This window comes from Diabrotica virgifera, chromosome 1, assembly GCF_917563875.1.
Source record: "Diabrotica virgifera virgifera chromosome 1, PGI_DIABVI_V3a".
Classification (NCBI taxonomy): domain Eukaryota; kingdom Metazoa; phylum Arthropoda; class Insecta; order Coleoptera; family Chrysomelidae; genus Diabrotica; species Diabrotica virgifera.
Window position 1 is genome coordinate 39,960,071 of NC_065443.1, and position 17,142 is coordinate 39,977,212.

Consider the following 17,142-nt stretch of genomic DNA (forward strand, 5'->3'; position numbering starts at 1 on the left):
GGTTTTCATTTTGTAACTTCAAAGGGTTGTAACTTTTTTTGTGTGCACTATTGTATATAGGTAAGTGAGGTTCAATCAACATATTTTTGACACCAGAATCTGTGGTATAATTTATGACCAATCTTTTCGGGACACCCTGTATAAGGCATTAAGTATAATTATTTTGTTATTTTGATTCAAAACGAGTTTTTGAAAAAATTAAATTGTAGAAAACGTTAAAATACCGTTATTATATTTTTCTCTATTCTCAAAATAAGTGTCCTTCGATTTTACTGAAAACTTGCCCACAGATAACCAAAACACAGGACCTTAAGTGGTTAAAAAAAATTGTATAGTTTTACAATACAAGCAAAGTTACAATGTAATAATATCGGAATTAAAAATATATATTCCAGTCGGGATAGTATTTGACCTTGCATGCCGAGCTGCCCAAATTTTATTTTTCTAATCTGTAAGGAGATTAACACTACTATTATACACTCACCAGCACAAAAAACGGGCAACCAAAAAAGGGTCATTTTTAATGTCTTGTATTTCCTAAACCTAATGTCCGATTTAAGTAATTTTTTAATATGTTATAGCATTATTCTTTAGCAATATCGCTGTAATAATATTGTTGCTAGACAGGTATACTGTCATTGTATACAGGGTGTACGAATAAAACTGTGTTTTTTTCTCAAATTTTGGAACACCCTGTGGAATGTTCTAGCTTTTGTAAAATACTGAAATTAAAACTCAACTATAGCCTCAGGTTTTCTTAACATTATGTTTTTTGATTCATTCGCTTATGTTGGATAATAAAAAAGTTAGGCACTTTACCAACTACCCCTGTTTTTCGTCAATACAGGGTGTTTTTAAATAAGTACGGCAAACTTTAAGGGGTAATTCTGCATGATAAAATAATGACAGTTTGCTTTATAAACGTATGCCCGCAAATGCCTTGTTTCCGAGATAGGGGGTGTTGAAATTTTTCTTACAAACTGACGATTTATTTATTGCTTTAAAACGGTTTGTGATATGTAAATAAAATTTGCTAGATTTTAAGAGGTAGTTATTGCACATTTTTTGGCATATGGATCCCTTTTCTGTCTTTACATGATTAATTACGTGTAGTAAAATTCACACTGGTATGGATATGTAAATATTACTAGAATGTCATTCTAATTGACAATGTCATAACTAACTTAAAGAGATGGCTTTTGAATGTTCTTGGATAACTGTTATTTTTTGTATAATTGCAAATTATTAATTCAGTTAATAAATGTGATTATTTCATTCATAGGAGATTCTGACCAATAGAAAGCTACAGAAATCTAAATTAAGCTGATAATTTTTGATAATTGCCCGTCGTCAAGTATATTACGTCAGATGCCCTTCGTTGCTACGAAAAAATACATTCAGTAACATTAATGACAATTATTAATGTTTTAAAACTTATAAATTGATGACTTTCAACCGTCAAATATTTATAAAAACTGTATGTTTTAATTGTACTAATTTGTACTTACATAACTAAATTACAATAAAATTTTGGTTTTGAACAGTTTTATTCATGAAATAATCGCAACAAATTGCACTCGATTTCTAAAATTAATATAGAATCTTTGCCCTCGTGACACTTTGACATAATTTGACTAATAGTGTCAAAGTGTCACTCGGGAAAAATTCAATAACTTTAGAGCTCTTGTGCAATTACTACTGATAATTTTTTCACTAACTATGTATTCAGTGATTGTAATAATTTATATTATGTACCTACAACAAAAACTAATACTCGATCGAGAAAAGAGGAAAAGTGTTAAAGTGATTTTTTAATAATATATTGTTACTATGGAACGCTTACAATTTTGAACATCTTTAACAACAAAATATTGGATCACAGAATATATCTTGATGTATTCTCTGCTTCTATCTTCCATAAATAATACACAATAAATAACTTTTTATAAAGTTCACGTCTTAAATCAATTATTTATCAAATACACTATATATCAATATTATTTAATCAACAACTCAAAATATTCCCGATTCCTGTCAAATATTTAAAATTGTCACTGATTTTCAGTGTCTGACTGACAATATGCTGACCATATTCTATTCGACTGAGTGCGTTGTATGATACAGATAGATTTGGAAAATATTACCACGGACATTGTGTTAATTTTTTTCGAATCCTGAAAAAACCAATAAATATTTTTGAAAAATCTAAACGCAGAATGAAAGACTAAATTACGACCGAGGGCCGAAAGTCCCTTAGATTAAATAAAAAGTTTATTTTGAATGAGATACTTGAAATTAAAAATAACACTAAATTTTCTCTTAGTTTTCACCCTTGTAACTTATTAAAATAAACATTATAGAAGATCTCAGGGACTTTTGGCCCTCGCTAATAACGTAATCTTTCATTCTGCGTTTAAATTTTTCAAAAATACTTGTTAGTTTTCTCAGGATTCGAAAAAAATGAATCCCCATTTGAATAGCATTGCAGCCGAAAATACGTGCCCATCCTCTTAACAATTTTTTCATGCGGTCCATATTTACCATGTTAATTGTACTTAAAATAGACGCTATATTTTTGATTCTATCTATTATTGCATGTAACTTTTCTTATATTCTGTGTTTCTGTGTTTTGGTTATTCTTAAAATCCTGTGTTGTGGCTATCTGTAGGCAAATTTTCAGCTAAACCGAAGGACACGTGTTTTGGGAATGGAGGAAAATGTAAAACACGGTATTTTAAAAACTTATTTTGTATCAAAATAACTTATTATTATGCCTTATAAGATAACTGAGTACCTTCTATTAAAACATTATTTTTTCCACCGATATTTTACGATAAAAAAATGCAAACTTGTTTAAATAAATACCATTTCATTGTAAAATCGTTTAAAATTATATCTTAAAAAAAAGAAAAAAAAGTCCGTTTCACCTTAAATGTCTTATTTTTACGTTAGTCAGAAGATATACATCAAGTTTCAGACAAATCGGATACAGGGGCGTCATTTGATAGGGTCAGGGGGCATTTGCCCCCCCCTCCCGACCCTGAAAATTACTGAAATTTACAAAAAATAGATCAATTTTGTATTATGTTTGCATATATAATGTATTGTATATATAATGTTTGCCCCCCGTAGCAAAATTTCAAATGACGCTCCTGATCTGATATCCAAAAGTTTTTGTCTGGGTGATTTGACATGGAATGTACCAAATATTAAATTGGTTAAAAATAGAGTTGCCACTTAAGTTATAAAATATGACCGCGGTGTAGAATGCTGAAAATAAGCGATATTTACATTATTTTCAAGCAAGGTCTGAATATAGTGCAAAGCATAAGCTGTTTGTGAGCAAGGTTTTGGTGAGAGAAGGACGATCATCACAGTGAAATCATAAATTACCGTCTGTAATAGGTCGTGGACCGGATGGCGTCTTTTAAAATTTTGTCTACCCCGTGATCATAAAGTGCAAGTTATATAGTTAATGTTTTCAGAGCTAAAAATAATTTTATAATCGCAAAAAAATACATTGACCTTCCTAGGAAATTTTAGAAATCGAGAAATCTGTTTTTAATTTTTATTATTTATATATCATTTAAATTATATTATTTAATTTACTATGTAAAAAGTCAGAACAGAGAAAGACAATACATAACTCTGTATTAAGTTTTTCTTAACCGAAAAATTTCTGAACTAGTATTGGAAGATCTACGGGGTAAATGGAAAAATGGGGAGTTTTCCTTCCCCCCAACAACTTAAACCACAGACAAACAAATTCAACCCAATAAACTAGTTAGAAAAATTAAGGCAACTTAACTGCTAACAGCAGCTTGAACATTTAATTTAAGCGAAAAGCAATGTTTATTTATCGAATAAACATCTTTTTCTGTTTTCTGACAGCAGTAAAATATATTTTGAGTTAAATAAATTACACACATTTTTCTTTTTATGTCAATTAATTTATAACTTTCAAATAAGCTAGCACACGACCCCAATCCTCATGCCAAAAAATAAAAATTTAAAAATAAAAATCGACATGTTTGAGGATTTATTTCCAAAATCGATTATTTACTACATAATGAATTTATTTCATTTGGATTTGCCATAGTGTATGCACTGTGGGCCTAAATAAAAGAGTACATTTTTTAGTTAAAAATAACTTTTTTGTTTTTTGAGCGATTTAATTTCTGTTTGCCGAGCTAGTAGCTAATATGTCATCAACATGACCGCAAATTTGGAAGCAAAAATAACCTACAGGGTCGGACTTATTAAATAAAAAATTTATGTAACGGCGCATTTGGGGTCGTTGCAAATGAAAACTGCCTTAGTTAAAATTGAACTGATACACTATTTTGGTAGGCTAGCTATCCAGAACACTTCAGCAAAAAAGAAATTTTTCAAAATTACCTGATTTGCAAAATATAATTTTTTTATTTGAATAATGTTCAGAAAACGCCTTCGCCATAAATATCAAATCTTATTCGAGTACTTTTCTAATATGTTCACTAAAATTGTGTTCACTGAGGAAAATATAGCTAGAGTAATGGTTCTTTTAGGAAATTTGCAACCTGGCCAATCTGTTCGAATAAGGAAAATCGCAAAAGAAACTAGGATTTCTCGCACATTAGTTTGAAGAATCATTAAAGAAGATTGCCATCTTCAAGTATTTAAAAAGTTTACTGTCAGTCTTACTGCCAATGTAAGAGAAAAACGACTAGAAAGATGTAATTTGCTACTATGAAAATTCCGCTCTTGTGAAGGCAATAGAAAAATATGCTTTACATTTCAGATAAAAAAATGTTTTATTTACGGCCTCCTAAAAATACCCAAAATAATAGGGTGTATTCTGATGTAGAATTTAAGAGACACATTCTTCTAGAGCATCTTTTAATTGAAAAAAGTCATTTCTAAAAAGGTGTTATGGTCTCTGTTGCAGTATTCATGTTGGGAAAATCTCGTCTGATTTTTGTTGATGCCGGGGTAAAACTTAATTATTCAGAAACATATTAAGAACAAATCTTGCAGCACCTATTACCTGAAATTGAAGAAATATGTTATGATTACACTTTACAGCAGGATGGTGCTCGTCGCACACTTCCCACAATACAAGGATATTCTTGAGTGAAATTGCCCGGACTATATTGAGCCAGAGATGTGGCCACCTAACAGCCCACAATTAAATCCGGTTGTCTATTTAATTTGGGGAATTTTCGAACAAAATTTGTATGGCGGACAACAATTTGAAACCATCCAACAGTTCAAAGAAAGAATGCACTTTGTTTGTGTTTGACACAATTTTGAACAGGATGTGATAAATGAGGCTATCAATTTATGGCGCTGACGACTTCAAGAAGTGGTAGGTAAACAATAATGGTGGCCGCATTCATAATATTTTAGTCTTAATTTTAAAATTATTAAACTGATTTCATAAATGTGTTATTTGTTAAAATGTTATATTTTCCTAATTTAATTAAAAAAATTATATTTTGCGAATTAGTCCTGTCGCCAGGGGGTGGTACAACGGCCTCCTGTATTCAGATGGACTTACCCAAGTTTTTATTATGTATTTTGGCCCGTAGAACACGAATTTTTTGGGTAACAGTTGATCCGGATGTCGATAAGATTGTTATAAACAAAGAAGTTGAGGAATTACATAACAGCGATTTCTCGCAAAACAAAACATGTTTTTGTATTTTTTGGGCCATTCTAATCAAAAAATGTTCCTACAAGTTTTTTCGTAGGATACATAGTTTTCGAGATAAACGCGGTTGAACTTTCAAAAAATCGAAAAATTGCAATTTTTGAACCCTTTGAACCTTTGAATAAAAAAATAAGAATAACTTTTGATTAAAAAATAAAATAGCAATTCTCCTTACCGCATTTGAAAGTTCAAGTCAAATTCTATCGGTTTCGAATATATACATTGCTAAAAATTTATGTGCTTATTGCTAAAAAAAGCTATAAACACATAGTGTTTCCGTGCCTAATACATGCGTTTACATGCATGCTACGTAGAAATAGCCTCGCTTGCACTTGTACCTGCTCTACCTACTCGTTCGATTTTAAATGAGAAATCATTGAAAACATCACTCCAGCACTAGGTGTTTATACTTTTGTTTAACAATAAAATAATAAATTTTTAGCAATGCAAATAACTAAAACCGATATACTTTGACTTGAACTTTCAAATGCGGTAAGCAGAATTGCTATTTTATTTTTTAATCAAAAGTTACTCGGGCACAAAAATTGCAATTTTTCGATTTTTTGAAAGTTCCACCGCGTTTATCTCGAAAACTATGCATCCTACGAAAAAATTTGTAGGAACACTTTTTGGTTAGAATGGCCCAAAAAATACAAAAACATGTTTTGTTTTGCGAGAAATCGCTGTTATGTAATTCCTCAACTTCTATATTTATAACAATCTTATCGACATCCGGATCAACTGTTAGCCAAAAAATTCGCGTTCTACGTGTCAAAATACATAAAAAAACTTGGGTAAGTCCATCTGAATACAGGAGGCCATTGTACCCCCCCTGGCGACAGGACTAAATCCGGTAATTTTGAAAATTTTTCTATTTACTGAAGTGTTCTGGATAGTACACCTACCAAAAGAGCATATCAGTTCAGTTTTAAGCTTTTAGGTAAGACACTTTTCACTTGCAACGAGCTCAAATGCACCGTTACATAAATTTTTTACAAGTCCGACAATGTACATTATTTTTTCTTCCAAAATTACAGTCATGTTGAGGACATGTTAGGATATTAGCCCTGCAAAAATAAATTATCGCCCAAAAACAAAAAAGTTATTTTCAACTAAAAAATATACTCATTTATTTCGGCCCACAATGTAGAAGACTGAGACCTTATTAAAAGGAAAGCTTCAGTGAAACGATGTGGGTTGAGCCTTCGAAAACTTACCTTAATATTTGCAAAACTAGGAATAGGGTTAGAACTGTTATCGGTTCTTGGCTTAACACGTTCCTTTAGACGTTGTCTTCATGTGTCATGCTGTGGTCAAGAGTGGATGCGTGATAAGTACTGTAGATTTTTGAATATTGCCCTAACATGTGACAATGCATTTGTTTGCCAAGAAAAATTACTCATGTAAAACCTGTGTTAGTACCATAACCCGTGATAAGCCGGGTTGACCCCTAATCCTCGACTTATGAATATGGGTAAATTAGCAATAGCACCTTATCATATTTTAATGGTGAACTTCAAGGTAAAATAAATACTAGCATTAGATAGCGGCACACATAGTCAATACGAGTGCAGAATTTGGTAGAATTAGTTACTGAAGTTCCAGAGAAAAAAAAATGAAGAGTTCACATAAAATATTTTTTTGCTCTCCTGAAAAGTTTGCGATTTCGATGTTATGGCAATAACGAAGTCGAGGTACGAAATATGGTTAAATAAAAATCAGTCTATAATATTGTGAAACTGCAAAAAAAGACAAAATATGGAAAATCTATCACATGCAAAAATTGTACAAATCACAAGGATTGTGACTCGAGAATGAAAATAAGACCGACGTGATAAACACTGGACATATTATTTCATTCAAAGGAGATTCTGATCAATGAAAAGCTACAGAAATAAAAATTACAGCTATAATTTTTGATAATTTGCCTCCGTCAAAATTACGTCAGATGCTCTTCGTTACTAAGCAAAAATTAACATTCAGTGACATGTTTACAACTTGTCTCAGAGAACACCAAGAAAGAGATTTAACAAATATTCAGGTGAAGATATCAATAAAATATTAGTTCAAATGATTTAAAAAGACAGTTTTATTCATGAAATAATCTCAGCGAATTACACTTGATCTCTAAAATTATTATCGACTTGTTGCCCTCGCGACACTTTGGCATAATTTCCCTCTCCTTTGGGTCGTGAAATTAAAACTGTCAAAGTTTCACTCATTTGTACATAATATAAATGTATAGCCGTTATTAGTTTTTAACATTAAATTGTTTTTGTATTTAGTATAATGTAACATAATGTAATGTATTACACCACTATGTGGTAAAAAGGTTTGTTTTTTTTTGAGAATATAAATATAATACTAATGCAAAATACGTAAAATATTTAACACGTATTACGAAGACATAAACCTACTGGAACTGAAAATTAGTAATTACTTTATTATGGTATGGACTAATGAAAATTATTTTAATTTTGCTGTTAGTTGTTAACTGGTTTATCTACAACAGTAGACCTAAGTTATTTATAATAATAAGATAAAATTATTAATAGCATTATGTTAAGGCAGGCAGATTTTTATATAAGTTTAAAAATATACCTGTCGCAGGTTTTACTGAAGTTGCAACTAATATAGTCGGCACTAAAGTAGTAGTAAACTTAGTTGTAGCAGGTGACACTGTTGTACTAGAAACAGGTTTAGTCAATATAGTTGTAGCTTGGGACTTAGAAGCCAAAGTAGTAGGCGAACTAGAAGTCTCTAAATTGGTTTTATTAGTTGTATCAACTGCTTCCACACTTTCCTCAGAATAATCAGGTATAAAATCTGTTTCTTGAGGATTACTCTCTGTTGTAGTAGTTAGAGTAGTTGTTTCAACAGTTGTTGTTTCTGCAACATCATTGGCTTTAGTAGTTTCTAAATGTTTTGCTGTAGTAGTAGTAGGCGTTTCTGTAATTGAGGCAGTTGCAGATTTAACAATTATTATTTGCACTTCAATAGTTAGTAAAAGTATGTCGGTAGTAGATGTCAAATAATGATTATTATATTTAGTGTTTACTCCATGCCGATGAAGAAATATTAGTTTAGGTCCCGATATGTTATTTTTTATGTATATTCTGAATTGAATACCGTTGTAGTTAAAATGTATTATGGTCAGAATGAAATAATGATTGTTTAAATTAACCTTCAATATCACAGCCAACAAATTTAATATGAGAATATCAGTAGAAAAAATTAATGTACAATCAGTAAAGAGCCGCGTGATGCAAATTAGAAATAGATGGCAACATTGTAGAATAAGTAATGTAATTCAATTACCTAGGAGTAGAGATGACTAGTAACATGAATATTAATTATAACAGAGACCACAAGGCAAGCAGCAAAAGCAGTAAGAGTAAGTGGTTGCCTCCGAGAAATCATATTGAGAAACAAATATTTGACCACGGAAAGCCAAATAAAAGTATATAGATAACAGTAAGAGCCATCCTAACATTCAAAACTAAGAAAAGGACCGATACAAGAAAGAAGAAACAACAAATCAACAATATCGAAATGAAAGTATTAAGAACAAGAGCGGGCATATCATTAAGAGACTGACAAAGCAACAGGGTATGTATACATCTATAAAATCAAGTCGTAAACAAGCAGAATACCCGTTGGAGGGCCGCTGAAAAGGTGGAAAGACAATGTACAGTCAAGAACAACTGAAACAGAAGAAGAGACAGAAAAACAGGAGAAATCCTAGTCGCACGAAGAAGAAAAAAAAAGAGAAGTTTAATTAATTAAGGACTAAAGCCACTTAATACCAACCATCACCAATCTATCTACTACAGTGGTTTGAGCGATCCAAAACTTCGCTTTTTCCAAATTCGATGAACCGTCCAAGCACTAAACTTTAATATCTAGAAAACCATGAATAGAGTTAGAACTGGTGTCGCTTTATTAATAACAAATAAAGTAAAAGCCGGATCCCGATCTAAAAGCATAATCCTGATCTATATCTTAAAATAAGGGATGATGAAGAAGATCCAGAGTTATAAATTAGAACCACACAAACATCTAAAGAATATAAATATTTCGGGACTATAATATTTAAAGAAGGAACTACCAAAAGAGATACCGAAAACAGAACTCAGCGGGGCAAACAAGCGATAAACATTCTAAGCTATCTACTATGGTCTAAAGATATAAGACAAAAACGAAATTGACAATCTATCGAACTTTGGTAGAGCCTATTATGACATATGGAGTAGAAATTTGGCAGATCACGAAAAAAGATAGAAAAAGAATAAAAGAATTTAATATTATGTAGTAGAAATGAATTATCTAAGGAGAGCATGTGGTATGTCCAATAAAGATCACATCAGGAATTAAGATATAAGAAAGAGAACAAATACTGTATATAACAGTTATAGATAGAATTGAAACGAGACAGCTAGTGTGGTATGGTCACGTGAAACGAATTAATGAAGATAGATAGCCAAAGAAAGCTTTAAATTACCTACAAACCAATCAACAAAGACGAATTGCTGGACAGAAAACGATGGCAGTCGAAATGCGGGAAGCGGCAGAGGTTGTAGGAACGTCGCTTATAGATAGATAGATAGATAGATAAAGTTAAAGCTCCTTATTTGCGCTTTCTTTATTCCCGTTTCCAATATTCGCGGATTGAAAATATGCATTTCAGTTCCTGTATTCGCGGCCCAAGATTGTTTTATTCGAGAATAGAAGGAACTTCTGCATCGGAAGGTTGGTTCAATAAATTACTGAATGTCCGACAATCATCGCATAGCATTAAAATCGTTGGAGAAACTGCAGCTACTTCTTCTTCTTCTTCTTTTGCCCTTTAATTCGTCCAATTCTGAACATAGGCTTTCCCCAGTTTCCTCCATTCGCTTCTGTTTAGTGCTTTCTGTTTCCGGTGCGTTCCTCCTATCTTTTTAATGTCGTCTCCCCATCTCATCTGGGGTCGTCCTCTTGCTCTCTTTCCTGTCCATGGTCTCCATTGTTGTATCGTGCTATTCCACCTATTGTCCGTTTGTCTAGCGTTATGACCTGCGAAGCTCCATTTTAGCCTGGTTATATGTTGACCTGCGTCTTTGACTTTTGTTCTATTTCTGATCCAGTTGTTTTGCTTTTTGTCTGTCAATTTTACTCCTAACATTGCTCTCTCCATGGCTCTTTGTGTCTTTATTATTTTATCCATGTTTGCCTTGGTCAAGGTCCATGTTTGGCATGCGTATGTGAGAATTGGGAGTATGCACTGGTCAAACACTCTTGTTTTTAAGTATTGTTGTATTTTTTTATTCTTTAGGACCCATTTTAATTTTCCAAATCCTGCCCAGGCTAATCTGACCCTTCTTTTTACCTCCGCTGTTTGGTTTTCCTTATTTATTTTTATAATCTGTCCCAAATATATATAATCATTAACCGCTTCTATTGTGGTGTTGTTTAGTATTACGTTTCTATTGTCTTGTGTGTTTGTCATTGTTTTTGTTTTGGCAAAATTCATTTTTAGACCTATTTGTTCGGATTTATTTGCTAGTTCGGTTAGCATGGTTTGTAGTTCTTCAAAACTTGATGCTATGACTACTACATCGTCTGCATATCTTAGGTGGTTTAGTTTCTTTCCATTTAAGTTTATTCCCATGTTTGTCCATTCCATTGTTTTGAAAACATCTTCCAGTGCTAATGTAAATAGTTTAGGAGAAATAACACCTCCCTGTCGCACTCCTCTGTTAATTGGTATGGGTTTTGTGGTTTCTTCCAATTGTACTGTCATTGTTGCTTTCTTATATATATATTATGTATTAGCATTCTGTATCTGGAATCTATTCGACAGTTGTTTATAGCTTTTTCTATTGCCCACATTTCCACGCTGTCAAATGCTTTTTCGTAGTCAACGAACGCTAAGTGCAGATCTATATGGTATTCGTTAGCTTTTTCTATTAGTGTCCTAATTGTTAGAAGATGGTCAGTGGTGCTATATCCCTTTCGGAATCCTGCCTGCTCTACGGGTTGATACGAGTCCAATTTGTGTGTTAGTCTGTTGTTGATAATCCTCATGAATAGTTTATACGTTTGCGACAGTAGTGAGATGGGTCTGTAATTTTTTGTGTCCTCTAAATAGCAGGATTGTAAGACTTTCGTTCCATTCGTCGGGTATTTCTCCTTTATGTAGACACTGATTAAACAGATTTCTTAATGTTTGTAAGATTTCTTCTTTCCCTTCTTTCAACATTTCAGCAAGGATTCCATCTGGTCCTGGTGCTTTGTTGTTCTTTAATTGTGATAGTGCTGCTTCTATTTCATAATTTTCTATTTTTGGTAGTGTTTCTGAGTTTACATTCGTGATTGTTTTCTTGATATATTCCTGAGTGTTGAATGAAGTTTGCGTCTTTCTTTGAGGTGTATAGTTCTTTATAAAACCTTTCTACTTCTTCTGATATCTTATCTTTTCTCCTCTCTTCCCGTCCTGTTTCATCCTTTATTGAAATGAGTAGTGGTTTCCCTAAATTTGGGCGTAAGCATTTTAGGCCCTTATTTCTCTCAATTACTTTCTCGATTTCATTTTCAGTGTGTTTTCTTAGATCCTCTCTGGTTTTTCTTCTAATAAGTTTGTTTAGTTCTAAGTATTCTACTGTGTTTCTTTTGTTTTCGCTTATTAGTTTTCGTCTACTTTCCATTAATTTAACTCTACTTAATCTATTTTCTTTTGTTGTTAGTTTTTTGGCAGTTTTCATTCCCGCTTCCAAGAGTTTTTCTTTCATTTCTTCATTGATCTTATTAATTTCTGACTCTTCCTTTGCTATTTGTTGTTTATAGTTTTCTCTTAAAGTCTGTCTATATTCTTCTGCAGCTACTACTACAGCAGAAATATATCCAGAAGAATTTAAGAACCTGCTAGCTGGTGGAAGATATACACTTAAGCAGGTATTTAATGTAGACGAAACTGCACTATTTTGGAAGTACCAAATGAAACATTCATCTCTAAAAGTGAAAAGCCTGTCGCTAAATTTAACGCAGCAAAGGATATAGTTACACTGCTGCCTTGTTCTAGTGTATCTAGAGATTGAGTTATTAAACCAATTATGCTTTATAGATCTTTAAATAATCCTCGTACGTTAAAAAATCAAAATAAGGAAGACCTACTTGTGCTTTGGAAGCTAATAAGAAAACGTGGGATATAAGAACTATTTTTTGTGACTTGTTCCAGATCTGATTGTTTCTGAAGGTGAAACTTAATCGAAATTAAAGAATTTAGACTTTAAAGTAGTTCTATATTTGGACAATACACCAGGTCATCCTTGCGCATTTAAAACTATGCATCCAAATTAAAAGTGACATTTTGACCTCCAAATACGACAATTTTGTTCATTATATGGACCAAATAATAATCCAGGCATTTAAGCTCTATTACATTGGACGAACCTTCAAAATGATACTGAATAACATAGAATGTGATCCCGATGTGAATGTTATTGAATGCTCGAAAAAATTTGACATAGGTAAATGCATCGTAAACATAGAATCACTGAAGAAACTGAAACCATCCACATTGAAATAATGCTGTAAAAATATATCCTTTAGGTGTTACATTTTAATAGCAGTTATTTCAGACACTGTCTTTTAAAACAAATAATAGGTTTCAAAAATTACTGAATTATAACACGTTTATTGACCCACAGACTGGACTATATAGACTGCCACATCCATAATCAGAATAATTCCAATATATGAAAGGCTAATGCAGACTGAGAAACTCCACCAACGTGTAATTAATGTCCTTACTTGGTCCAACTTATTGGCCTAAATGATTGGCCAACTAGTTGGCCCAACGTGTACTGGAGTCATAATAAACACTGGGCAGGATAGAATGATTAGATTTTGTGTAGAAAAACAATTAGTAATATCCAACACTTTTTTTGACTTGCCTAAGCGACGACTTTACACCTGGAAATCTCCTATGGACACTTATGGAAGAATAGTAAGAAATCAAATTGATTATATCTGTATATCAAAAAGATATAGAAATGCTATCTTGTCCTCCAAAACATATCCAGGAGCGGATGTACCCTCCAACCACAACTTACTAGCAGCTAAAGTATTACTTAAATTTAAAAAGATTAAAAAACCCAAAATATCTCCTAGGATCAACAAAGATAAACTTTCAAATGCGGAAGTGAAAGAAATAGTAACCGATAAATTAGAAGATCAGTTTCAGAAATTGGGAAATAAAAATTCAGAAGAACAATTATGGGAGTCATGCAAAGAAACATTGGAAAAAGTCCAAGAAGACCATCTAATGGAAAATCAGCATAGGAATAAGCAACAGTGGATGACAGAAGAGATATTGAATTTAATGGATGCAAGAAGAAAATATAAGAATGCTAATCTGACAGAATACAAAAAGCTAAACAGTATGATTCGAATAAAAATAAGATCAGCTAAATCAGAGTGGCATAAACAACAATGTAAAGAAATTGAGAACTACGAGCGTATCTATGACGCATTCAATATGCACAAAAAACTGAAAGAAGTTGCAGGACTGAATAAAAAATGTAATCCTCCACTAATCGAAGATAAAAACGGAAAAATTATAATCGATATCGAAGGTCAACTAATACGATGGACAGAATATATAAAGGAATTATTCGATGATGAAAGAAGCGAACTAGAAACGCTAAATGACATAAGTGGTCCTCCAATAACTAAGTAAGAAGTGCAATACGCTATAAAGAACGCAAAAAACGGGAAGGCGATCGGACCAGATGGGATTTACGTAGAAACACTAAAGCTTTTAGGTGTCGAGGGCATTAAGATACTTACGAAATTGTTCAACTTAATCTATGAAAGCGGAAAAATTCCTAAAGATTGGCTTAAATCTTCATTTGTTGTACTACCAAAAAAACACAGAGCCACAAAATGCAGCGACTATCGCACCATCAGCCTAATGAGTCATGTATTGAAAACGTTTCTTAGAATCATTCATCAAAGAACATATAGAAAAATTGAGGAAAGAATCTCAAGTACTCAATTCGGTTTTCGCTGTGGCCTTGGAACGCGTGATGCACTATTCGCAACCCCAGTTTTAATTCAAAGATGCAGAGATGTAAATCATGACGTTTTCATGTGCGCGATTGATTTTGAAAAGGCCTTTGATAAAGTTCGCCATGAAAAAATGCTACATATTCTCAAAACTACCGGTCTGGACGGTAGGGACATTAGAATAATCGCAAATTTGTATTGGGGCCAGGCTGCATGTATTAGGGTTGCGAATCAGTGCTCTGAAGAAGTAAAAATCAAGCGCGAAGTTCGACAAGGCTGTATATTGTCACCAATGTTGTTTAATCTTTACGCTGAAACAATCTTAAATGAAGTCTTGGAAAACGCAAAAGAGGGAATACTCATTAATGGTATGCTTATGAACAATATCAGATACGCAGATGACACCTTGTTGCTGACTGGATCAATTGAACATCTTCAAGCGTTATTGAATCGAATGGTGGCATTCTGCGCGATATATGGACTCAAACTCAACGCAAGAAAAACAAAGTTTATGGTTATTAGTAAACAGGCAGCCGTAAATATTAATAACTATAACGTAACAATCGGTAATGACTCAATTGAACGAGTAAGTAATCTTGTATATCTGGGTACTCATATTAATGAAAGCTGGAACCCTAGTACAGAAATCAAAAGTAGAATTGCCAAAGCAAGAACAAGTTTTATGAAATTTAAGAAAATCCTGTGCAGTCATGATCAAAATTTACAACTTCGCATAAGAATGGTCCGATGTTATATATTCCCAGTACTACTTTACGGGGTTGAAGCATGGACACTGACAGAATCGCTTTTAAAAAACCTAGAAGCATTTGAAATGTGGGTCTACCGCCGTATTCTGAAGATCAGTTGGGTAGAAAGAGTCACAAACGAAAGGGTTTTGCAACGTTTGAATAAAAGTTGCGAAGTAGTGAACACGGTTAAAAGGCGCAAATTGGAATACTTTGGTCATATAATGCGTCACCCAGAAAAATATGACATACTTCACCTTGTCATGCAAGGTAAAATAATGGGAAAAAGAAGCGTGGGCCGCCGTACAACTTCTTGGCTTAAAAACCTACGCCAATGGTTTGGGAAAACTAGCACTGAACTATTTCGTGCGGCTGTAAATAAGACAATGATTGTTAATATGCTGCGCAACATGAGAGCCAACGATCGACAAGCGGTCTCGGCACCTTAAGAAGAAGAGGAATTCTATAAATAATCTGTTCGTATACGATCAAGGAAGTGACTTGTTTCTAGCAAATATCGCTAAGACACCCATGCCATTTTGTTAGTTGCAATTCTAGGCTAGTAGGCCTGAATTATCTTAGTTTGTTCATAGATAGAGGTGTTAGACAAGAATGCGTGTTGTCACCTGACTTATTTCACATTTATGGTGAACATGTCATGCGGACGGTTTTAGAAGGATGGGCCGGTGGAGTAACAGTAGCTGGTAGGCCAATCTCCAATTTAAGATTTGCTGATGACACTACACTTATAGCAGCAAATGAGCAAGAAATGTTTGATCTCCTGCGAAGAGTTGAGTACGAAAACAATAAAGTTGGTCTAAAAATCAATAAAGCTAAGACAAAAATAATGGTAGTCGACAGATTCGACAATATTCAACTGACTTACATGTTACAAGAATACCAGATAGTAAACACCTTTGTCTATCTTGGGTCTAGTATAACTAAAGATGGTAACTGTGAAGCAGAAGATCGGAGACGTATTAGTATGGCAAAAAATGCGATGAGTCGCCTAACTAAAGTTTGAAAAGACAGATCTATCTCTCAAAATATCAAGATGAGACTGGTGAATGCCCTTGTATTCTCAATATTTCTATACGGAGCAGAGACTTGGAGTCTTCGCGCATGCGAGTGCCAAAAAATTGATGCCTTTGAGATGTGGTGCTGGAGAAGAATGCTGCGCATACCTTGGACAGCTCATAGGACAAACGTTTCCATTCTAAACCAACTCAAGATTAAAAAAGGCTGTCCACAATATGTCTGCAACGAATACTGCAATTCTTTGGTCACGTGGTTCGCAGAGGTGACGACAGTTTGGAGAGATTAATTGTTTCTGGATACGTTCCGGGGAGAAGATCAAGAGCACGATCACCAACTAGATGGTCCGACCAAATAAAAAATTCAGCTGGAAACTCAATCTGCGAAGCTCCTAGAGCAGCTGAAGATAGAGACCAATGTAGAAACATTGTTAGGAATATTAAAGAAATCACGATCCTTAGTAATGGGGAAACGCCAAGAGAGAGAGAGAGAGAGAGAGAGAGAGAGAGAGAGAGAGAGAGAGAGAGAGAGAGAGATTCATAGATAGCTACATATACATTCTCTGATGATAAACTAACGAGTTTTGAAACCGGTCAGAGTGCTTGTATCACTCTCTGAACG

General features: G+C 33.4%; 1 protein-coding gene across 10 annotated transcripts in view; it reads right to left on the reverse strand.

Annotated features, from left to right (window-relative positions):
* LOC114336077 (uncharacterized) overlaps positions 1–17,142 on the reverse strand; it is a 161,000-nt gene that overhangs the window by 80,222 nt on the left and 63,636 nt on the right. For 8 of the 10 annotated variants that reach the window (XM_050652279.1, XM_028286442.2, XM_028286418.2 and 5 more), the window contains one exon: positions 8,294–8,641. The exons of 1 other annotated variant lie outside the window; for it this stretch is intronic. In XM_050652279.1, coding sequence (XP_050508236.1) covers positions 8,294–8,641 — 348 coding nt within the window. The remainder of the gene's footprint in view (positions 1–8,293; positions 8,642–17,142) is intronic. One more of the 10 variants, XM_028286411.2, reaches the window with a different exon arrangement.